Raw genomic sequence first — 24,731 nt, 5'->3', positions numbered from 1 at the left:
GGTGGAGAGACGTTTTTGTCTGTGAGGGCCACTCCAGAAACAGGCTTCGGTGTGTTAAGGAATAGAGCTGAGGCTCCATTTATCCTAAAAATATAAATCACCCTGTTGCCCAAAGATGACTGCCTTGGCGTTGTTTACAATACTGAAAAATGAGGAACTACCCAGGCCCATCAACAGGCAGCGGGTGAAATAGATTCAGAGCATCCCTTTGACGAATCCTGTGCAGTCTCTGCTGAGACGGAAGGGTGTCCTGCGTCGTGTAAATGAGAACAGCATATTACAAAACGGAACACATCATGTAAACGTGGGGATCTGTGTTTGTTTGTAAGCGTAGGCATTTGTGTATCCCAAAGACCATTTAACTAAATACTAGCAGCTGCTGTCTCTGGGTAGCGTAGGATTTGGGGTGATTTTCACTTTCTATTTTATTTTTATTCTCTTCTGGATTAAGTTTTTAAAATTCTTTTCTTTTAGAGGGCACAGATTACTTTGGACTGGGGAAGGGGCAGCAAAACAAAACAAAAGCCGCTTGGATTCTGAAAAGAAGAAATGCATGGGGGGAAAGACATCCCTGCCCACCCCCTGCATCCCCAGGGGTGCAGACTCAGGGGACGCAGCCTGCCCAGTCCCTGACCCCTGCAGCCCCTGCCCTGCCCCTCGCCCCACTCCCCAGCACGGCCCTGTGTGCTTGTGTGTTGCAGACTCGGACAGCCAGTGCAGCCCCACGCGACAGAGCCTCAGCCTGTCGGAGGGCGAGGAGCAGACAGACCGGCTGCAGCAGGTGGAGCTGGTCAGGACCACGCCCATGTCGCACTGGAAGGCCGGCACCGTCCAGGCCTGGCTGGAGGTGGTCATGGCCATGCCCATGTACGTCAAGGCCTGTGCGGAGAACGTCAAGAGTGGGAAGGTAGGGCACCTGCCGGGCCCCCGTGGGAACGCCCCCCTCCACCCTCCCATCCTCTGGGTTAGAGGAGCTGGCTGAACCGGGTTCAGGCTCCAGGGACCCCAGTAAATCATTGTGTCTCTCCGACAAGGCACACAGCCCTTCGGAGCCTCAGCCTCCTCGTCTTTAAAATGGGACTAACCTTCCCTGACCTGGCTGGAGGGACGCAGGGCAGGACTGGGGGGCCCTTTCAGCCAGGTCAGCGATCCCACCGCCTGGCCTCATGGACCAGTGGCTGGAGGCGAGGCGGCTGCACAGACGTTCCCGGGAACGTGCGCCCACTGAGGGGAGGGGTGCCTTGGGTCCCCGCCCCCACGCCTCCCTTCCGGCGCTCAGTCCCCACCTGCCGGGCGGGCGCAGGTGCTGCTGAGCCTGAGTGACGAGGACCTGGAGCTGGGCCTGGGCGTGTGCAGCTCCCTGCACCGGCGCAAGCTCCGGCTGGCCATCGAGGACTACCGCGACGCCGAGGCGGGCAGGAGGTGAGCGGGCGCCTGGGCCCCGGGGAGAGGGGAAGAGAGCCCACCCGAGACCTCGCCTCCTGGGGGTCACACGGGTGGAGGGAGCGGGCGCTGTGAGCTGGGCCAGGCGGGAGGAGTGCCAGGGCCCGGGACGCCACTGGGCAGGGGCCCGAGCACAGCCTAGCCCCACTCTGGGCTGGCCCTCCCCGTAGAAAGATGGAGAACAAACTCAGTGAGGCCCCCAAATGCCCTATGATCTCCCCGGTGCGGGAGTCAGGGGGCTTCACGCCCCCCAGAACTCCTCTGTCTGGGAGGCGGGGCAGCCCCAGTGGATCTGGGGAATTTGGCCAAAATGTGTGTTCTTCCTACTCTCTCCTCAAAGCCCAGCTCTTACCATTCCAGGTAAGAGCCTAAAGCAGGGAGGAAGAGAAGAAATGGACCTGGTTTGGGGCCCGGTGGGAGGGGGCGTCTATAGGCAAGCGCACCTGGGAATGGCTGAAGATGGCCCATCAGGTGTGTCCCCAGCGCGGCCGCCCTGCCCCCATTGCTCATTACCCACCCCCACCCCCACCCCGCCTGCCTCTCTCCTGACCTTTGTGAGCAGGACTTATTGGGGAGCCCCTCTTTCACCAAGTGCTCCAGGGAAAAGGGAAGGACCCCTCCCCCAAGTCCTCAGAGAGCAGGAGGGGGAAGAAAAGTAGCTGGTAAACCTGACACTATCTGTTTTGCGTAATTATCTCCTTCACTGGTTTCCCCAGCATTTTTGTGCAGTTAATTAATCAAACCTGGTGGTGTGTGCTATTTATTATTTGCAGAAGCAGCTTTGTGGATTAAGAAAAAAGAGGGGGCTGGAGGTAGAAAAGAAGGCTGGTTTGGAAGCAGGAAAAGCAAATTCCTGGGTGTCCCGGAGGGTGATTCCGTGGTGACAGGAAATAGAGATGAGATGGGATCAGAAACGCAGGCAGCAACTCACAACAAGCAAAGCAAGAAGGCCCTGGGCCCTGTCAGCAGGTCTGGACCCTCCTAGACGGCAGGGCTGGGGTGGGGGAGGGGTGGAGGAGTGGAGAGTTGGGGGCAGGGGGGAGCAGGGCAGGAGCTTGCAACCCAGCTGAGCTTCCCCTCCTGAGGGTCCCACAAGCACCTCACACTCACCACCCACCCCTACCCAGTGCCTTCCCCCAATCCCCCAAAGCTCACCATCCTGGGTCATACAAGCTAGAAACACCTCCCAACCCCTCCCATTCCCAACATGATCATGGTTACTTGAACACGGTGGGGCTGCCTGTCTCACCTCTCAAAAATGTGGGATCGCTGCCCAAGTTCCCCCCAAATTCAGCAGACCCTTCAGAACCTCGTAGCGCCTGGAAAGGGATGGATTCAACTCAGAAGCCAGATGTGAACAGATTTTGAAAATTTATGAGAGCCATAAGCATGACTGTTTCCAAAACCATGGCCTGAGCATTAGACACCCAGGGCCTCCTAGAGCAGGGAGGGGCCTTCATTTCACGGCTCCATTCCCTAAGGAATCCTGGCCTGTCTCTAACTTGCCCTGTGACCTTGCCCTCTGTGGGACTTGGTTTCTCCACCTGTGAAGTAAAGGGGGTTAGATTAGGATAGTGGCTCTTTAACTGTGCGAGTTCATGGCCCCTTTGAGAATCTAATAAGGACTTCCGAAACTTGCCCCAGAAGAAATACACAAAACTTCACAACTTTGCATTCTGGGACTCTCTGACCCATCTGTGAATCTTTGAGGGGGCTGTGAACTCTAGGGTAAGAACCCCGGTGAGGTCATCTTTGAGAATACATCCTGTGTGACTCTGGGCATGACATTGCCCTCTCTGGTCCTGGCTCCCCTTACCTCTAAAATCCTGACAACAAAATCTGCCAACCCCTGACAACCTGTCCGTCACTTTATGGACATGATTTTATTTGACCATCACAATATCAAGGCAGGATAGACATTCTTACCCCCATTTTAAAGGTGGAGAAAGTGAGGCCAGAGAAATAATGGACACAAAGTCACACTACAAAAGATCTGACTTCAAAGTCAATTCCCTTTCCGCTCTCCCAAGTTGCCTTTGTGTTCAAAACATCAACGATGTAGCTCCTGCTACTATTATTTCTGGAACACTGAATGCATCCCAGACCCTGTGTTAAGGACTTTACCTTCTCTTACCTTCTCTTATCACTTTTAGCCCAGGAGGCAAGCAGGAGTAGCCCCATTTTACAGAAGAGGAAACCGAGGTACAGAGGCGCGAGGTCTTTCATCTAATGCTGATGGAGCTAGAAGTGGCCTCATGTTTTCTGTGCTGAATAATGACCCAGATGACATTGAAATTCTGTGCCCAAACTCGGATTTCAGGATCTAATTTGGTCCCAGTTTGAGGAGGGGGCAGTGTCAAATTTTATAAAATATTTGAATTACTTTTAAAATCATTCTGTTTTATTCACCTTCGGCGCTTACAATGGCTCACACCAACAGCTGGGAAAGTGTTGCCAAGCTGAGGCCGCACGGGGACAACTTTAATGGAAAGAGAACCATTTGGAAGGGCAGGAGTGCATTAATTATCAGCATGCAGAGGGATACTGCTGATTATAAATGGGCCCCCTCCCACCCCACACCCCACGTCTGGTTGCACCATTGATTTGCTGAGCAGACCCTTCCTTCAGACGGGAAAGAAGTTTTCTGGTCTCCATCAAAGGCCCAACAGCATCTGATTCAGAGGCCGTGAGCTTCAGCCCCTTTCCCAGGGAAGAGAGCAATGACGGCTGGGCCTGGGAAGAGTCCCTCTGAAGTGACGAGGCTGGAGCGGGTCACCCAGGCACCTTCTCATCCTAGAAGGGAGCTTGTCTTGGGCCAGAAGGTTCCAGCTCAGGAGCTGGGTGCTGGGCAGCCTCTGGGAAGCCTGGAGCCGGTGCCCCCCTCGCCCAGCCTTGCCCTGTCTTCCTTGCACTGGACTCTAAACCAGAAGCTGTTGGGCATTAGCTCTGAGCCAGGTGGGGAGCCTGGGCATTCGTAGATACGCCACACCCGGTCCTGCCCTCCAGGAGCTGATGGTCCATTGGACAGCTGGCCAGACGAGCAGCAATTACCCAGTGTGACAAATGCGAGGGCTCTGAAGAGGCTCTGGACACGAGGAGGGTCTTGACCTAGCACAGGGGTCCTGGAAGGCTTTGGGGAGAGCCATATCTCAACAGAGTCTTGCAGGAGTTAAGCAGGTGAAGAGGGTAGGGTGGAGAACAGCCCTGGAGGCCAGGAGGCCCTGGTCCTTGGGGGCAGACCCAGTGGTTCTGGGTGGCCAAGGGGCGGGAGGAGGGGAGCGAAGCCGGGAGCCCACCTTTCTGCCCTCAGTCCTTCCCATGATATGTCTGCTACGCATTCGGCACTAGGCTGACTCAGAGCCTAGAGAACACAGTCCCTGGGCTCAGATAATTCATTTGTAAAGTTCCAGGTGTGATCGGTGCTGTGAAGGGAATTGTTAGAGGCAGAGCAGCAGGTCAGGGGGCAAATTCAGATGGCACAGTCAGAGGCAGTCTCTGCAAGGTGGGAGCTGACACCCGGGAGGGGAGGGGAGGGGAGAACCCGGGCAGGGCTGGAAGGAAATAGGTGCCGGGCGAGGCGGGGACCCCCACTACCCGAGGAGCAAAAGCCTCAGGGCATTCCGGAAGTGCTTCCAGCCCAAGCCCGGTGGGAGGGGGAGCCCGGACCTGTGAGGTCACCCCAAGGACTTGCGATTTCAGATTTTATCCCTGCAAAGGGGTGCCACAGGAGAGTTTCCTTGTCTTTATTTTATTCAAATCTACTCTGTTCTTTTTTCCCTCTTTTACTGGCTTTTTATTGAGTGTTCCCACTACTGGCTTATGAGCTATACTTTTTTGCGTTATTTTTAATTATTGCTCTATAGTTTACAATACACAGAAAGCTTAACACTATCTTCAAATAATATTATACAACTTTGTGTGTAGTGTAACATGCTTTTTCCTCCTCCTTTTATACTATTGTCTATATATATACATATATATATATATATCCTCCATAATACATGGTTATTATTTTTCTTTTAAACTGGCCATTATCTTTTAAGGAGATTAGCAAATGAGGAAAATATTTACTGAGATTATTTACCATTTCCAATCATCTTCTTTTAAAAAAATTTTTTTTATTGTGGTAAAATACACAAAATTTACCATCTTAATCATTTTTAAGTGTACAGTTCAGTGGTATTAAGTACATTCACATTATTGTGTAGCCATCACCACCATCCCTCCCAATAACTCTTTTCAGCTTGTAAAACTGAAACTGTACCCATTAACACTAACTCTCCATTCTTCCCTCCCCCCAGGATACCAGCAACCGCCATTCTACTTTCTCTATGAATCTGACTACCCTAAGTACCTCATATAAGTGGAATCACACAGTATTTGTCTTTTTGTGACTGGCTTATTTCACTTAGCATTCCGTCCTCAAGATTCATCCATGTTGTAGCATATGAGAGAAGTTCCTTCCTTTTTAAGGCTGAAAAATATTCCCTTTTATGTATGTAGCCCATTTTGCTTATCTATTCATCCATCAATGGACACTTGGGTTGTTTCTACATTTTAGCTCTTGTGAATATTGCTGCAATGAACCTGGATGTACAAATATCTCTTCAAGACCCTGATTTCAATACTTTTGGATATATATTCAAAAGTGGAATTGCCACATCATATGATAATTCTATTTTTTAATTTTCTGAGGAACAGTCATACTGTTTTCCACAGCAGCTATACCATTGTACATCCTCACCAACAGTGCACAAGGGTTCCAATTTCTCCACATCCTTGCCAACACTTGTTTTCTGGTTTTTTTGATAGTAGCCATCCTAATGGGTATGGAGTGGTATTTTATCACAGTTTTGATTTGCATTTCCCTCATGATTAGTGATATTGAGCATCTTTTCATGGGCCTATTAGCCATTCTTATATCTTCTTTGGAGAAACGTTTATTCAAGTCCTTTGCCCATTTCTGAATCGGGTTGTTTGTTTTCTTTGTTGAGTTTTAGGAGTTCTCTTTATTCTTTTGTGTAGTCCAAATTTCCATGTGGTCATTATTTTCTTTCCTCTCGAAGAAATTCCTTTTACATTTCTTGTAGTTCATTCCTCTGATGATGAATTCTTTCAATTTTGCTTGTTTAAAAAAGTCTCTGTTTCCTCCCTCATTTTTAAAGACTTTATTTTTTAGAGCAGTTTTAGTTTCACAGCAAAACTGAGGGGAAGCTACAGAGATTTCCCATAAACCGCCTGCCCTCACAGGTGCCTCGCCTCCCATTATCAACATCCCCCTCCAGATGGAATATTTGTTTCAGTTGAACCTACAATGACACATCATTGTTACCCAAAGTCCATAGTTTACATTAGGGTTCACTCTTGGTGCTGTACATTCTATGGATTTGGACAAACATATAATGGAGTGCATCCATCATTACAGTACCATACTGAATAGTTTCACTGCCCTAAAAATCTTCTCTGCTCTACCTTTTCATCCCTCCCTGTCCCCCAAACCCTGGAAACCACTGGTCTTTTTGCTGTCTCCGTAGTTTTGCCTTTTCCAGAATGTCATATAGTTGAAATCATACAGTATGTAGCCTTTTCAGATTGGCTTCTTTCACTTAGTAATATGCACCGAAGATTCCTCTAAGAGAGGGTTTTAAGTAGAAGAGTGACATGATCTGATGGATGTATTTAAAAGGCCATCTGGCAGCCACGGGGTAAGTGGATTAGAAGGGGCAAGGGGGTGGGGTGGGGGCAGTCAGGAGGCAGCTGCAGAAATCTATGCCAGAGATGGCCATGGCTTGACCCCAGAAAAGGAGACAAGGGGACGGACACACTGATCAGAGTGATTGATAGATGGACAGAGTGGGGGAGGGGAGAGGCGGGGCAAGTGAGGATGGGGAGATGGGAGAGAGGACGGGCATTTCATTTGGAGCCTGTTAAATTTGAGATGCCCGTGCCAGGAGGAGATGTCAAGAGGGCAGCTGGTTAGAATCCGGGGCTCAGAAGAGGCGAGCAAGGAGAGATGTGAACTTGCAAGTCCCTGTTAACAGATGTGATCCAGAGCCCTGGAAATGGAGGTCAGCCCCAGACGGGAGAGTGTAGGGGTGGGAAGGGAAGGGGTGAAGATGAGAGATGTGCCCATGGTAAGGCCGCATCTACCCGGCACGGAGCTAAGTAGCTGCTCAATACACATTCTTGGAGCGGAGGAAGGAAGCGAGGAGCCATCGAGGACACCAGCAGGAGGGGAGGGGCGTGATCCGCTATCTCCATCCTAGGGAAGGGCCTGGAGGGGCCCCAGAGGCAGGGAGACCAGTTAGAAGGCGAAGTCCGGGGGGAGACGACGGTGCGTAGAGTGAGCGGTGGAGAGTAGAAAGGAGGAAGCGGAGTCAGGTGAGGTTGAAAACCCCACCCAGGTCTCCAGCTTGGCCTGTACGGTGCTCTACTCACAGCCTCCATCCCACCCCAGCTGGGGAGTGGGTGAGGGGCGCTCCCTCTGCCGGCCCAGATCCCAGGCCGGGGGAGGAGGGCGGCGTCACTCCGTAAGCGCATTATTTCTCTTTCACATCAGGATCCCTTTGTGGTCCCCCGAGGCTCCCACTTCAGCAATGCAGCTCCCTACCCGGCATCACCTCCGGTCGTTTCTCAAAGTTCCTCCGCAGGTGGGAGGCGCTGTCCTCATTCATTCTGCGAGGCTGCCACCCTGTGGCGAGCAGGGGAATGACGTCTGCGGGGACCACACTTTTATCCTTTTGAGACGTATTCGTTGTGCACCTACTACGTGCGCATGCGCGTGGCGCTGGGTGAAGTTCTGGGTGGGATACAGAACATCTGAGATTCGGCGGTGAGGAGAGAGGACTTGGAATAAGCAAAACGTGGGGTTTATTTCTGATTCCAAGACGTGTCACTGTGTGACTCTGGGGGGTGGGGGGTGCCGGGGTCCCCAGAGGTGCTGCTTACTGCTGCATTCGTCCCTGCGGCTCTGTCATTGTCCCTTTCCACTCTCAGTGTGTCTGAACGTGGTCTCTTCTCTTCTTGTTCCCTCTGCCTGTCTGTTGATCCCTTTTTTGTCCTCTGGGGCTTGCTCTCTGTCTCTGTCTCTCTGTGTCTGTCTGCCTCTCTCTCTGTCTATATCTCTCTGTCTCCTCTGTGTCTGTGTCTCTCTCCTATGTCTCTGTCCCTCTCTCCCTGTGTCTCTCCCTGTCTCCTCCTCTCTCTCTCCCCTCCATCCACCTCTCCCCACCTCTGCCCTCTGTCTTTCTTCCTCTCTGTCTCTCCACTCCATCCCTGTTCATTTCTATGTCTGTGTCCCCTCCCCGCCATTGTTTTGCTTCTCTTTCTTCATCTCTGCTCGTCTCTGCCCCATTTCTCCTGTCCCTCTGTTTCTGCCACCTTTCCCCACCCACCCCTCTCGCCGGCTGTGTCTCTCCTCACCAGCCTGTCCAAAGCCGCTGACCTGGACCATCACTGGGTGGCCAAGGCCTGGCTGAATGACATCGGCCTGTCCCAGTACTCCCAGGCCTTCCAAAACCACCTGGTCGATGGGCGGATGCTGAACTCCCTGATGAAGCGGGACCTGGAGAAGCACCTGAATGTGTCCAAGAAGTTCCACCAGATCAGCATCCTGCTGGGAATCGAGCTGCTGTACCAAGTGAACTTCAGCAGGGAGGTGAGAAGCAGGGTGGGGGGGGGCACCTTCCACAGCCCTGCTTTCCTCTCTGCATCCAGTGTCTGTCCATCCAACCACTTGCTCATCTGCCCACCCGTCTATCTATCCATCCATCCATCCTTCTACCTGTCCATCCGTCCATCCATCCATCCATCCCTTCCTCTCTCCCTCCCTCCTTTAAACAACTGCTTATTGGGGATGGGCCAGACCCTGTGCTCAATTCAGGGGAAACGGGAAACACTCATCCTCCAAGAACTCACTGCTTATCAGGGGAAACCAGAAAGAAGCTTGTGGTCACAACATCATGGAAGGTTGTCCCAATGAGAGAAGCCCAGGGTTTTCTGAAAACCCAAAGGAGAAGCTTCCAGAGGGATCAGAGAAGCCCTCCCAGAGGTAGTGACACCTAAAGTGAGACCTGAAGGAGGAATTTCAGGGATCAGTCAATAGAAGGTATGAGGGGGAAAGCAGCCCAGAGAGGGAACAGCATAGACTAAGGCCCAGAGGACAGATCTGTGAAAGCAGAAGAACTGAGAGTCCTGTGTGGCTCCCATGCTGGGTTTGAGGTGGGAGAGTGAACGGGAGTGCGAACAGGTAACCGGGGGACTGTAGGGCATATAGAGTTTGGACTCTGAGTGCCCCTTGTTCTGAGTGCCGCCAGCCAGAGAGCCCAGGGCACCTGCTTCAGCTCCTCCAAGGCCTCCCGGCACCTCTCCCCAAATAGTCTCCCAAGGGAGGGACCCCAGGCTGCTGGGGTCTGTGGGGCTGAGTGCAGACGGCTTACTTTTCTTAGAGCACCGTCAGAGCACAAGCAATTCAGGGGTGGGAGGAGAGGGACAGAAGAGGGGTCTTCATGGCCTTCTCAAACACCCAACGCAGAGCCCTGGGCACAGGAAGTGATGAGGACCAGGCCCTGCCCCCAGGAGCCCCAGTCTGGTACAGGAGGTGACGAGTGGGAAGATCATGACGGTGAAGTGTGGAAATGGGTGGCCTCATCTGGGGACGTCCCTCCACAAACACGCATCGAGCTCCTGCTCCAAGTCAGGTGAGCAGGGGGCTGGGATACACAGCTAGGCAGCCGCCGTGGGGCCCAGGCAGCCCCATCCTCCGGATGCAGGCGGCTCTGCCTCCAGGCTCCTTCACCCCGGAAGTGGGCTTCTCCCCATTTTCCAGAATGAAAGGATCGACGTGGCCCGAGCAGCCGTGGATGGCCTGGCCAGGAGCCTCGCATCCGCATGCTGAGGTCCCTGCCAGCACCGTGGACCCTCACCCCCCCGGCTGACCCACCCTCCCCACCCCAACAGGCCCTCCAGGAGCGCCGGGCTCGCTGCGAGACGCAGAACGTAGACCCCGTGGTCTGGACCAACCAGCGGGTGCTCAAGTGGGTGCGAGATATTGACCTGAAGGTGAGGGGAGATGGCGGGGCTGGGGGTGACCCTTGGGCAAATCCCATGCACGTCTGTGTGTGTGCAAATCAATATCCATTTCTGCGTGGGCTGAGGCATCGTTGCCCGGGCTGGCAAGAATAACCTGCCTCCTGTCACTCAAGAGGAGGGAACTGCCCCCCCTCCTGCCACCCCCCCAGCAGCACCCCATCTCATGGGGCAGCAGGGAATGCTGAACCATTCTCGCTCTCTGAAGCCAGGCTGGGATTGAACCCACATCCGTCTTCTCCCCCAACAAGCATTTATGGGCTGCCTGCCTAGGTCTGGGTACGTCAGTGACAAAATAGTCCAGTCGCTGCTCTCATGGCCCTACAAGAGTGGGGTGGGGTTCCCTGTCAGTAGTAAATGAACTGGTCCCCGGAGGCCAAGCCCTTGCTGTTGGGGGCATATCCCCAGTGGAGGTGGGGCCCCCTCAGGCCAGCAGGGTGGCTCACCAGCCTCGTGTCTTGCCCTCAGGAGTACGCAGACAACCTGACCAACAGTGGTGTCCACGGCGCCGTGCTGGTGCTGGAACCCACGTTCAACGCTGAGGCCATGGCCACGGCCCTGGGCATCCCCAGCGGGAAGCACATTCTCCGGAGGCACCTGGCGGAGGAGATGAGTGCCATCTTCCACCCGGCCAAGTGAGTGTGGGCTGCTGGCTGCAGCTCGCAGCTTTTGGAAGCGGATGGTCCTGGCCCCTCCTTCCTGGATCCCAGCTGTTCCTTTGCAACACAGCGGTCTCCTTTTGCAGATCCGGAAACTGAGGCTCAGAGAAGTGCAGTGCTTTAGCCTGAACGTCATAGAGTAGAAAGAGGTAGAGGAGCAGTCAGGGTTTGAATAAAGTGTGTGGTTAAAACGGGCATTTAGAGAAGGGAGAGTGACCAGCGTGTATGAGGAAGGCCATGTGAGGGTGGGGTTTGAGCTGGGGAGGATTCACACTGGCCTAAGAGGTTGAGATGGCTGTTCCAGGCAGGGCTGACTATGGGGACGAAGGCTCAGAGACAGGGATGGGCGTCTTCATGGTTTTTACCATCTAGGTGAGCAGACCATGTCAGCCCACCTACCCCAGTCTCCTCATCTGAAAAGTGGCCAGAAGAACAGATGAAAAGTGGCCAGAAGAACAGAACTTGAACAGATGAACTCCCAATGGACTCTCTCCTTAAAATGATTGTGGTTAGGGTTAGATGACCATTTATTGAGCACATGCTATGGGCACTAATTCTATTCTTATGATGATGCTAAGAAATTAGTTTCACTATCCCTCCTTTATAGATGGAGAAAATTGTTTGAAGGAGCCAAGGTACTTGCCTAAGGTCAAACAGCTAGTAAATGGCAGAGCCCAGATTTGTCCTTTATTCTATTAAAGTGATATATTATGTGATTGATTTTCAGATGTTGAACCAACCTTGCATTCCTAGGATAAATCCCAATTGGTCATGGTGTATAATCTTTTTATATGTTGCTGGATTAGGTTTGCTAGTATTTTGTTGAGGAATTTTGCATCAATATTTACAAGGGATATTGGTCTGTAGTTTTCTTTTCTTGTGATATTTTTGTCTGGGTTTGGTATCAGAGTAAAATTGGCCTCATAGAATGAGTTGGGAAGTTTTCCCTCATCTTCTGTTTTGGGGAAGAGTTTGTGAAGGATTGCTGTTCATTATTCTTTAAACATTTGGTAGAATTCACCAGTGAAGCCATCTGGTCCTGGGCTTTTCTTTGTGGGAAGTTTATTATTATTATTATTTTTACTAATCCAAACTCTTTACTCATTGTAGGTCTATTTAGATTTTCTGTTTCTTCTTGAGTCACTTTCAGTAGTTTGTATCTTTTTTTAGGTTCTTACTTTTAAAAAAATTTTTTTAATTGAAGTATAGTTGATTTACAATATCGAGTTAGTTTCAGGTGTACACCACAGCGATTCATTTCTATATATATATACACATATATATGTGTGTGTGTATATCTATACCTATATCTATATATATGTTCATTCTTTTTCAGGTTCTTTTCCCTTATAGATTATTATAAAATATTGAGTACAGTTCCCTGTGCTATACAGTAGGTCCTTGTTGCTTATCTATTTTACATATAGTAGTGTGTATAGTTTATATCTTTCTAAGAATTTGTCCATTTCATCTAAGTTAGCTATTTTGTTAGCATACAATTGATCATATGATCATTTCCTTGTAATCCCTCTTATTTATGTAGAGTTATCCCCTCTTTCATTCCTAGTTTTACTAATTTGAGTCATCACCCTTTTTAACTCTTGGTCAGTCTAGCTAAAGGTTAGCTCATTTTGTTAACAGATGCCAGATTTGAACCTGAGGCTCTCTGCGTCAGGCCTGAGTGCTCAACCCCCAGACCACATGGGGCCTCAGGGAGCAGCTGAGCCACACCCCATGTTATGCAGGTGGGAGAAAATTGTGCATCTGTCACAGGGTCCAGATGCCCTGGACTGCCCTCCCCCGTTGGCAGGCTGATACCCAAGCAGTTCTCGTAGACCCTGCAGCAGAATCATCGGTGCTCTTGTAATATGCAGATACCTCATCCCCAACTCAGACCTACAGGACCAGAATTTGCTGGCAGACCCCGGGAATCTACATTTTCAGCATTTTATGCATGCTGAGGTGATTTTGACAAGAACCCTATTCCATGAGCCATGAATCAACAGGTGCAGGAAAAAGGCTTTTCTCCTCAGAATTTTCCACCTTCCTTTACCTCCCTTCTGGAGCCATGTGATCTGTAACAGTCTTAAGATCTTCCAAGCCCTGGAGGGGCAGCTCTAGCTAAATATTAGCCATGTGACTAACATTTGTGTGACTGATTAAACCCTTGACCCCCCGTGAGGTGGGAGGTATGTTGAGGACTGTCTAGGATTAGTGGGTGAGCACTAGGGAAGTTTCAACGGGGCACAAATAGGGTGGGTTCTTAGGTTGTTGGGAGGTCAGAGACTCCTTCAGGAACTAGATGAAAGCAGTCCTCCTGATGTCAGGACAAGGAAGAGGGAAATGGACTCAGTCCAGGCTCCTCATTTTACCTCTGAGGAATCTGAGGCTGCTCAGCCAGGGAACCAAGAGGCAATGCCAGTACCAGACCCCAAACCTGTCTCCCTGTTAGGAACTTTTTCCTTGATGCTGCTTTTCTCCACGTATTGGTCATAGCTTATGAGTCAAGGTCTCCACGTGGGATGTGGGATTTTGGAAACTCGCGGCCCGTTGCTGAGACCCTGCCATGGGCCAGGGGATCAGACTTTCAGTTAGCTGGGGGAAGACAGAACTCCATGAGTTTCTAAAGAATTTTAGAGCCTGCTGCTGTTGGTACAAGAGTCCCCAGCTAAGCCAAACACCAGGGAGACAGTGATCCCCAGGCAGGTGGTGAGATGCTTGGGAAGGTCTGATGGGTTTATATTAACCAAGATCTTTGGGCTTTGCCCAGGACATCTCTGCAGTGGTCTAGGTATCTCATCCTGTCTACTGCCTTCTTGCTCCTTTTCCTTCTCTGTTGCTGATTTCAGCTTTCCAGAAAGAGAAAGGGCAGGGCAGGTCTTTTGGGGTGAGTCCTCCCAGAATGCTTGGATTGGGTAGAGAGATTCCAGTTTGAGGAAACATCCCGAACCATCAGAATAGACTTGAGATGCCAACCCTGGGACTGAATCCCAGGCCGGGTGAAACAGAGGGATGGTCATAACAGCAACCCTTCACACTGATACCATATGTCATCGTCAGCAAAGTGCTGTCACATCCCTTGTTTCATTTGCTCCTCCTCCCTGTGAAGGAAGCTGAGTGAGAAGGAATCGTTGCCTCCTTTTACAGATAAGGTGACAGGCTTCAGAGAGGTGCTGTGACCTGCTCAAGACTAGACGGGAGTTCGTGGCAGTGCTGGAATCTACCAGCAAGGACTCCTGTGACCCTCCACCATGCTAGGAAGCTTGGAGGTGGGGGCTGATGAGCACCTGGTTCTGCTCCCCAGGAGATGTGACCCCTGATCACATCTGTGATCCCACGTCACCCGGTAGATGCGATGCCTGTAGTCACAGGGGTGTAGTCAGCTCAGAGCATCTTGGGAGATTATAGTCCCCATGTGTTAATGGCCCATGACCAGGAAGTCAGGGAACATCAGCACCCAACCCAACTCTAGGAAAGGCACATTTACCAAGAGTTTATAGGTTCTAATATGACATCATGTTCTCCAGCCTCCTCTCGTTGCCATGACAACCATAGGACCAAAGGGACTGAGGCGGAGCAGTTTCTGATGTCATCTTGTGATGTCTACTTTGACACACACTGACTTCTTGCTTCTCCTGGTAAATCCCGGTCTAGCACCAACTCTGTCATAGGACCGTGCATTAAAGATCCAGAGAAATAAATCAGTGGACCAAAAGGATGCAGGGAGTAGCCAAGCCGTTCCAAAGCATCACAGGAGCCAAAAAAAAAAAGCCTTAATGAAAATGTGTGACCATCTCCAGCACTTGCCTGAAGGACGGTGTATCCTGTCACTAACACAGGGTCAGGCACCAGGCGGATTCAGCCTGTAGTTCATTTAGATTCTCTCTGAAGGTTAGGCCTGAGAAGAGTCCCCTTTAGGCCTCGGAAGCATCAGACAAACATTGCATCTCTCTTGTAAATACTCCTCCGCATCCTGTGGCCTCATGACCCATGGCCCCAAAGTGCCCCTTTTTGTTTCCAAGGATGCAAGAGTCAGCCGGCATCTCCCTCCTTTCCCTCCTCCTTCCCCTCCTCCTTCCCCCTCCAGACACAGTTATAAGGTGGGGTTATCAAGCTACCATAACCATTTGCTAAGCTCTGCCACGGTCCAGGCTCAGAACCTAGCACGTTGTTACCACCTTCTAGAGGCGGGTGTGTGAGCCCCATTTCACAGATGAGAAAACTGAGGTACAGCAAGGCTGCATATCTTGCCTGGGGCCATAAGCTGATAAACTGAGGAGCTGGGATTCAAAGCATCATGCTTTGCTGCTTCCCTAAAGGGCAGAAAGAGTGGCCAGAACAACAGGGGAACCGTGTCAAGCAGTGGTCTCATCTCCCTGGGCCCCTCCCAGGGGACTTTTGAGCCTCCATCCCGAAGTATAAACAGTGAGACAAAGTGAACGTGGAGCCTGACACAGAGACGCCCCACGATAACTGACAGTTCCCGCCCCCTGACCTCACAGGAACGCTGGAGCGGCTCAGTGAAGCAGTTTCCTCTGCAGTTGGTTCCACGGGGCTCCCCTTTCTGTCACTTTGCTCCAGTGTTCTCATTAGCATTTCAGCAGGGAAGAGCAATTCCATTATGAACTCAAATAGACTCAACCCTGGAGCACACAGAATAAGAGGCCTTGTCACAGCTCTACCTCCTTGGCTGGCAGGCTACCCAGGTCTGAGAGATCCAGGCAGCAGGCAAGGGGGAGTATTCCTGGGCCCCCTGGCAGGTCACCTGCGCCAGGTGGGGGAAGGGGCCCATTGAGATTTTCAGGCACCCACGAGAAGGTGATGTTTCGTAATATTCTGCCACACCCCACCCCCAAACGATCACTGAACTGTGAGCCCAGAGACCAGGCCCTGGGGCGGTGTGGTCCATGGAGTCGTGGTCCTATGTAAGGAGGGGGCACGGCAGGGCCTTTGGGGGCTGAATTCTGGCTCCTCTCCCATCATCTGTGGTTTTAGCAAGAAACTTGCCTTCTAGAGCCTCGGTTCCCTCATCTTGAAATGCGGACAATCACTCCTCCTCCCCAGGGCTTCGGGAGGGTTCAAGGAGCTGACTCGGGGGAAGGACCTGGCGTCATGCCTGGAACACAGTAGGCGGCCAATTAATACTCTGTCCTCCCCCACTTCACTCGGCTCCACCAAAGCATCTTGCACCTCACGGGCCTCGTAAACCTTCATTTAATTGGGTGAGACTCAGACCTCAGGCCAGCCCCACTGGCAGAGGCTGATTCCCACCCCGCCACCTTCCTTCCTGCACACGATGCCTTTTTTAGTGCCCAGGACACCCTCTACATTGACTCAGGAAATGAGTCAACAGAGATGCCCTATCTTCCAGAAACTTCCCTCATTAAAACTTATCCTTCCAGCATTCCACTCCCTCAAGGTCTGACAAAGGAAGTAGAAATATTCAGTAAGCCATTTCAAGTCTCCAAAGACCGTAACCTTGCGCTCGGCCTATTTGCGTTTTCGTGACTTTTAATCCGTAGGAGGAACGGTACAGTTTTAGCCACGGTGGAAAAAGCTAGAAGGGAAGGTGTTTTGGCACAATGGTGGCAGGAGCTGCCCTGTGCTCCTCTGTCTACACCACAAAGGCAACCACTTTCTGCTCAGGGGATGGTTTTTTAAGACCAGAGCTGCGTACTGGGCTCCATTGTACAGATGAGGAAACTGAGGCCCAGCAAGGGAATCAGCTCACATGAGGGCACAGCTAGGGGATGGTTGAGCAGGGACTCAAGCCAGGTCTGTACCCCTCAACCCCTGTGTTGGTCACAGCAATTACTCATGCTATGCCAGCCCCTTCTCAGCATTTTATATGTGTCCTCTCATTTAATCCTCCAATGACCTTATAAGAGAAATGTTGATATTAACCCCACTCCACATTCTGTCTCCTCCTCTGGGTCCTACGCTGACCCCCAAGGTGGGAAAAACACGGTCTAGATCTTGCTCCTAGAGGCCCAAGTTCAAGTTCCATCCCTGCCACTGTGTGTCTTGTGTATCCTTGGATGAGACACACATCCCCTCTGGACTTCCATCTCTTTTTCAGTGAAAAACAAAAGAAGGGGCTCTGGAGTTCTCCCAAGCTCATCAGACAGCTGATGTTCCATGAGTCAGGGGGGTTTAACGCACTTCCCACAAGACAGCAAACACAGCTGGCTGCATGAGTTGAGATTTTCGTGACTTCTGCACTTAGAACAGCTTCCCCACTAGACCCAGGGCATTCCATCCCCAGATGGAGGAGAGAGGGAGGTCATCAATGAAGACCTCAGTTCCTGACCCGCCGCAGAGCAAGATCCTCCCTGTGACGAGGATGTCCTGGCACCCGGGGACCTGAGAACTCACCTTCACCTGCCGCCCAGCAGCCAGTGGGGTCCCCTGCCCAGCACGCTCCCCCCCTTGAACTTTCTCAGCAGAACTTGCCCCGAAAGAAGCAGAGCTTCTCTAAGGCAGCTTAAACGATATTAGAAGGTTCATTTCTCTTCATGAGTCCACCTCCGTGGTGGCCTGAGCCGAGGCTCACAGCTCCTGTAAAGCCACCTCCTGACCGCCCGTCAGCCAGAGCCAATTCCTCTGTAATAAGTTTTTACTGTTAATGTGACTTATTATCACTATAGCCATTTACTGGATTCCAGCTAAGCTCCAAAGCACTTTTTAACTAACCCTCGCGATCACTTCGTGAAGTTGGCTCTAATACGATCCCCATCTGGCAGATAGAGAAACCCAGCTTTCAAGAAACGAAGTGACATGCTCGAGGTCACGCAGCCCGTAGAGAGTCGAGCCAGGATTTCAATGCCACTAAAGCTCCAAGAAAGATGCTGGACACCAGCGTCTTGGGATTGGTGAGGTTGACAGGGAAGGTACAGAAGGCTCTGCCCATGCTGGGGCCAACCCTGCAGGCAGAGAAAGACAGGAGTCCAAGAGACACACTGGTTCACCCAAAATCTAAAAGAGAAGGAAGGCAGGTGGGAGGACTAAGTTCGGAACTCCTGGCTCTGAACCAGTTTCTTGCCCCAACTCCATACTCCATACGCACCAGCACTAAGATTCTAACGCAGGGGCTGGCCAGCTTCTTCCATAAAAGGCCAGATAGTGAAGATGTTAGCACTCGGGAACCACGTGGTCTGTGTCCAAGTAGACAACTCTGTTGTGATAGTAAGAAAGCAGCCATAGACAACGTGCAAACCAAGGGACTGGGTTCCAATAAAACTTTATTTACAAAATCAGTCAGCTAGCTGCATTCGGCCCACAGGCTGTCGTTTGCCAAGTCCAATTCTAACAGAAGCCTTTGATGCTTTTGTACAAGGAAGGGAGCCATGGGGGTAACAAGTCAGTGGGGGACCCAGATTTCAAATGCAGAGTGGGGGAAGCTTTCTTGATGTTTCTCAAGTCACACCTAATGAGCTGACATGTGGGGCTTCTCCCATCAAGTCTCCCCTCTCCTAATAGGGTTTGCAGGGCACTGGGGGCTTAAGAGAGACTTTGGGGTCTCTGAGACCAGGGTTCAGATCCTGGCTGTGCCGCTTCCAGCTGTGTGATCCTGGGCAGATCGCTTGATCTCTCTGTGCCCCTTTTCCTCATCGGCAGCGAGAGATGGCAGCCTGGCCTCTAGGTGTGCTGTGAGGATTGTGTTTGTAAAGTGCTTAGCAAGGTGGTGGCACGTAGGATATACTCAGTAAACCACAGTTGCGGTCACTGTTCCTGGTGTGAGTGAGTGTCTGTGTCTCTGGATGGCAGTAGCTGACACACACCCCCGGCTGCCGCAGCCCTGCTGATTTGCACTGGGTCTCTCCTCAGCTCCACAGGCATCCGGGAGGCTGAGCGATTCGGAACGCCCCCGGGGAGGGCCTCCAGCATCACCCGGGCGGGGAAGGAGGAGAACAGCGGTGGGATCAAGTACAAGGCTGGCCGGGTAGGTCGCTCCATGTGTTTACCTGGGGGTCCCCCAGCCTGGGAAAGAAAGGTCTTTGTGTCGTCTGGAGGGGGGCCGATGGGCCAGGTCACAGGTGCAGCTGGGAGAGAGGCCCTGGAAGCCACCCTCAAGGGACCTGCATGATGGTTAAGACACACTCAGCCTCGTGGGGTCTTTGTCACTGTATCTCGAAGTGCAGGTCTCACCTGCCTGCATCAGACTCACCTGGGTGGATGCTTAACATGCAGATTCTGGGACCCACCTGGGCCTCCTGACACAAGGGCCTCTGGCGCAAGGGGAACCCCGCATGCCGCAAGGCTGCCCAGAGGGTTCCAACACACCCTAAACTCTAAGGGCCACTGACTTAGATTTTGAACTCCAATGGCCTGACCAAGAGCAGCGGATGAGACTCTGGTGCATAAGAACATGTGTAGTTGGGTCTGATCATGCGGACTCAGGGCGACACAGATTCCTAAACGGAGGTGTATAGACACAGACGACAGAAGCGGATAATCCAAAATTCTTCCATTTATTCAGCGGACAGTTTCAGGTACTAAGTGCATCTCAGGCACGTCCTGAGTGTGGGAGATAAACATGAATAAACGACCACCCTCACCATTAAGATGCTCTCAGTCTAGACTGTGCACTCCCACTGGGGGTGCTGTCACCCCCAAAGGGGTCAAACTTGGTTCGGCTCAGGGAGGGCACAAAAAACCTTACTCGTTTTATGCATGAAGCACAGCTATACACATGGCACATAAACAGAAGCACAGTATACCTGTGGCATGAAAATTTCATAGTGGGAGTGTGATTAGGGAAAAAATGTCTAAAAATTCTTCTTTTTAAAGGGGCAGTAATGAACAAAAAGGTTGAGAAACACTGGTCCAGAAAGAAAGGCGGTCAAATAAATAAATAATTACAAAGCACTGTCATGACTACCCTGATAGAGATCTGTTCAAAATAAGAGAGAACTATTTACTGAGGGGCCACTGTGTCTGATGATTATAGCTACTGTCTGCTAGCACGTGGCTGTGTGCTTTCCAGATGGATTTCCACTCTTTGCAACAACTCTGGGAGAAAGGAATTATTAGTCCCATTTTGTAGCTAAGAAAACTGAGGCTCAGAGGGGACAGGTGACTTGTCCAAGGTCACACAGCTGGGAAATGGCAGAGCAGGGATCCAAACCCCAGTTTGTGAGTCTCCAAAACCCACACTCTTTCTGCCACACCAGGCAAGGCTGGAATATTTCTTCTTGACCTGGGAATGCAGTCAGACCTCACGCCCACACTCATTCTCACCCCCACTCCTCCTGCTGAGGAGGAAGGTGAGAGACTTCGGTAGATAATCAGAAAGACTCTATTTGCCCTCACCCTCAGTAACAAACTGGTTCCTTCCAGCTGGGAACACAGAGCTCTCTCCTAAGGTTAACTCACAAGAATCCTCTCAGTCTCCCTGAGGAGTGGAGTATTATTACTAATAGGAGGAGCACAGAGTAGTTAGGTCAGGTCACACAGCAATTGAAATTGGAGACCCCACCTTTCCCAGATCCAAGAACATTCAGTTCTTTTTTTCTCTTCTTCCTGTCCTTTGTTCTCATTCCTCTCTTCTCAGCTGCCCCTGGGAAAGATAGGAAGGGGCTTCAGCAAAGACCCCGATTTCCACGACGACTATGGCTCTCTTCAAAACGAAGATTGCGGAGACGACGACTCCCAGGGCAGGCCCGAGCAGTGCCGTCTGGAAGGCTACAATGGCCTGGAGGTCACCAACGTGTAAGGAGCCGATGCTCCACCAGACCCAACACAGAGAGACGCAGGGATGAAGGACAGCCAGGGACTGTCGCTGTTGTACATAGTGATCTCGGCCTGAGGATGCTCCTCTAGCCCCGGGACATCCCAGCAGACTGCTGTGACTTCGGATGGGAACCCCGAGGAACGAGGGGGCTCCAGCCTGCCTGACCTGAGCTGGCTGTGGACTTCCGTGCTCACTGGAGGGAGACTGGCCCAGGGCGCCCGTCAGGGTGCCCGGCGCCTCTGTCATCAAGGCTCCACCTCGGAGTGACTCAGCCACTGAGCAGTTCAAGTGGTCCTGGGAACCTTGAACTGAGCCACAAGGATGGAAAGAGGCACAGGGTTCCCCAAAACACCCTCCCAGGAGGAGCAGATGGGACTCCAGCCAGACACGCAGAGCCCAGCAGTGACAGCACCAGGAGCTAGCAAAGCTGGAGGCTGACCGGTCACCACGTGGACCCTTCTGGCCAGCCTGGTGGAGGTCTCAGCTCCAGCATACATGCCCCCCATGACCAATAACTTGGCTTCTGACTTGGATCACTGAATCTCTCTTGGGAGAAGGCAAAACGGGAAGGTCATTCCCATCCTAAAAGCCGTGTGTCACATCCGGGTGGACATGTTAAAGGGCTACTTGCTCCCTCCTCCTGGGAGTGGCTGTCCTGGGTGGAGGCAGGTGACATCCCTGTGGGGGTGAGGCTGACCAGCGACATTGCCAGGAAATGCAGATATCTGGTCATCAGGATGAAGGATATCGTGTCGATAGGATCGGGGTTGACTGAGTTAGGTCCGTGACAACTGTACCAAGTGTGACAGTGGGTTTGGGACTGGGAGCAGGGAAACGCTTGTCATCATTAACCCAGCAAACCTTGTTGTGATGTCTGTCACCTGACACACAGGTGTGCTCACCAGTGCCCTAATTGAGCTGAATCTCACAGGTCGCTAAGATGGTGGAGAGGATCCCCAGCCCTCTTCTTGACTCTACTACTGTTTTGCTGTGTGGCTTCTTCCCAGTGGCCTCACCTCTCTGTGCCTCAATGTCTTCATCTACAATACTTCTGGTTCCCTTCCAGGGATGTTGTGAGGATTAACACTTGCTAACGTCTGTAACACTTTGTAACCTCTCAGGAGACAGGTGGGAAGTTATGGGGTCCAGGGTGGGTGTCTAATTTCCCATTTACAACACAGAACTGATATTGTACTGATACTGTACTGGTTCTCTCCACCTGTTTTTTGTTGTTGTTGTTTTTGTTTGTTTGTTTTGGGGGCCGCACCGCACGGCATGCGGAACTTCCCCAACCAGGGATTGAACCTGCACCCCCTGCAATGGGAGGGCAGAATCTTAACCACTGGACCGCCAGGGAAGTCTTCTCCCACTGTTTTGATTGGAGCAACATGCAAAAGGAGGGCAAGAAATGTTTAATGTTCAGACTCTCTAGAGCCCCCAATAGGACTTGACTTCCCCAAAAGAGGAAAATCCCACGTACATAACCCTTGAAAATGAGTTTGATCCATGTGTTCAGGCTTGAGTTCATTGACCTCGATGCTGAGGAATGATTAGGGAAGGGCACATGGCATTGGAGTTCTACTTACACTTAGGTTATCAAAGCAAATCATTTGTTGGAACCACGATGCTCAACTTCCATTGAAGCCTTTGGCACCAACAGTCTATAAGAGGTTTGAATGTCCAGGACTAGAAGCCGGGTCAGCCTCCAAGAACCGTCAAAGCATGTGCTTCAACCCAATGAATTACTTCCCCTCAAGGAAAAGCACAACCCGAGGCCTGATGAACTTGAGAATTCCTCCTCCCCGAGGCCGAAGACCGTGGTTTCCTAACCTTAACACAAGCACAGCTTTTCTCACCACCGGAAACCAAATGCCTCGTTGTGGACAGGTGGATGCCCCCTTTTGTCTGAATGTTTGGCCTCCTAGGGACACATTTCTGATTCCAGGGCCCGAGGGGTGAAGCTCTGGGACAAGGGGTGAAGCTTTGCGGAGGTTCCAAACCCAGTAACTTCATGACATTCAGCCACACACACGGGATCGGAGGCTGCAGAGTCCGCAGCCGGAGAGAGGAGTTAAAACCTCCATCTAACCTGATGCCACAGGCCACTCCCCAGCCAGCATCCAGGCTGGCTGAGCTGGCACCCCAGGATCTGCCTCTCGGGAAGGAGCAAACCCAGAAGGCAGTTATTCCCGTAGGGTGAGCAGGAATGGCAAACCGACAGGTGCCTGAATGCAGGTCTGATTATTTGAAACCAGTGCATTGTTCCCCGACTCAATCCGCTTGGGGACAAGATGGGCAAGTGGAAAGTTGGGGGGGGGTCACTGGCAGGGATGGCACTGCCCGAAACATTCGCAGCATTCGGCCGGCAGGCCTGGGGCAACGTGGGCAAACTTGGATGCGCCTTTTGGTCCAAACGATGCCCTAAGGGCACATTCTCACCTCCCGGACGCTCCATATCCCTGGCAGCCAGGCAAGCGTTTGGAGCTGGCTTTGCAACATGAGGATGGGTTGGCTGATAAATGAACAGCCTCCATACAGAGTTAAATCAGGTGAGCTCTGTCTGCTGGAAAAATCCTAAATGTCCACTCTGCTTCAAGAGCGGGCAAGAAGAGCAGGGGATGCAGACTTGGCAGAGAGGTTCTGGTACCTGGTTAACAAAGGCTGGCAGAGCAGCCACCCACAGAACAGTGACCTGCCACGTCTTGTCCAAACGGCCTGAGTCATGGTCTTGGTCCTTAAAGGGTGACATGGCATCTGGACCTCGGAACCATGTGAATGTGCTTCTCTGAGAGCTGTTGTCACCTGCACCCATGGGTGCTGGCCCCTTAAAAAGAGGTAGTCGCTGCCAGAGGTTGGGGAGAACCGGGGTGGGCAGAGACACCCCATATTCCTCCCGGAAGCTGGGGACCAGGGTCATCAGATGGCACCTGCCAGGTGGACTCAGCTTTCTGATCCCAGGCGCCTCTTGTCTGTGGACAAGGCTCTCTTGTCCTTGGCTGCGCAGGGCTTTTCTCCGAGAAATCTGTCCGTGTCAGCATTGCAATCATCGGAGCCCAGGCTGCAGGAGGCAAGGAGAAGCCACAGGAGAACCTGGACCAGATGAAGTCGAGAGGAAGGGGTCTCCACACAGCCCAGGCAGCATGGAAGGGCCTCAGAACAGTGACCCCCAATCTCTAGGTCACCGGACGGGGCTGGGTCCAGCAGAACAGGACGATCTGGCAAGATGTGACTTCCATGTTCGGTGCTCCAAGCCTAGCTCTCCCCCTTCCCATCACAACCCATATTTTCTGGGCACCATCACTTCTGCTCTGCCCTTCGAGGTTCCAACGGGCTCCTGGCAGTGGAGTGCCAAGAAAAAGAAGCCTTGTGGGAAATAGCATCTTCTGACACTAACATCATTCTCAGTGGTTGGCTGATGAGAATTTCCTGAGCCCTAACACCCCAGGGAGTCTGTGGGTGCAAAGGAAACGAGTTGTCCATGAGCTAAGATGATGTTCCTGACCTTTAGTTACTGGTCATGGCCCGGAATGTCTTCCCAAGAGTGAATTTTAACACTGTAACAATAAATACTACTACACAGCACTTCATTGATGAGCTGGCCTTTTTCTCTGTGTGTTCTCATTCAGTCTCTTTGAGAGGGGTGATTATTAACCCATTTCATAGATGGAGAAACTGAGGTTAAGGCTGAGGGGCTTGCCCAGCTCCATTAAGCTAAGACTTGACCAGGCAGGACTCCAGCTCAGTCACCTGCCTCCAAATCCCAGGCTCGTTCCTCCCCGCTGAGCAACATCCCCCTACCATGTTGGTGT

At 51.8% G+C, this 24,731-nt stretch overlaps 1 protein-coding gene across 5 annotated transcripts in view; it reads left to right on the top strand.

The window, feature by feature from the left end:
• The window catches only part of LOC309623881 (kazrin), a 460,374-nt gene extending 435,870 nt beyond the window's left edge, over nt 1-24,504 (top strand). For 3 of the 5 annotated variants that reach the window (XM_082381160.1, XM_082381161.1, XM_082381159.1), the window contains 7 exons: nt 702-907; nt 1,280-1,422; nt 8,869-9,100; nt 10,402-10,503; nt 10,999-11,165; nt 19,017-19,131; nt 20,743-24,504. In XM_082381160.1, coding sequence (XP_082237286.1) covers nt 702-907; nt 1,280-1,422; nt 8,869-9,100; nt 10,402-10,503; nt 10,999-11,165; nt 19,017-19,131; nt 20,743-20,904 — 1,127 coding nt within the window. In that variant the 3' untranslated portion in view covers nt 20,905-24,504. The remainder of the gene's footprint in view (nt 1-701; nt 908-1,279; nt 1,423-8,868; nt 9,101-10,401; nt 10,504-10,998; nt 11,166-19,016; nt 19,132-20,742) is intronic. The other 2 variants (XM_082381158.1, XM_082381162.1) reach the window with 1 other exon arrangement.
• The last annotated feature ends 227 nt before the right edge of the window (nt 24,505-24,731 follow it).

Source organism: Balaenoptera borealis (assembly GCF_965194805.1).
Source record: "Balaenoptera borealis genome assembly, chromosome: 1".
Classification (NCBI taxonomy): domain Eukaryota; kingdom Metazoa; phylum Chordata; class Mammalia; order Artiodactyla; family Balaenopteridae; genus Balaenoptera; species Balaenoptera borealis.
The sequence above is the reverse complement of the archived record's forward strand: the minus strand, read 5'-3'. Positions and strand labels throughout refer to the sequence as shown.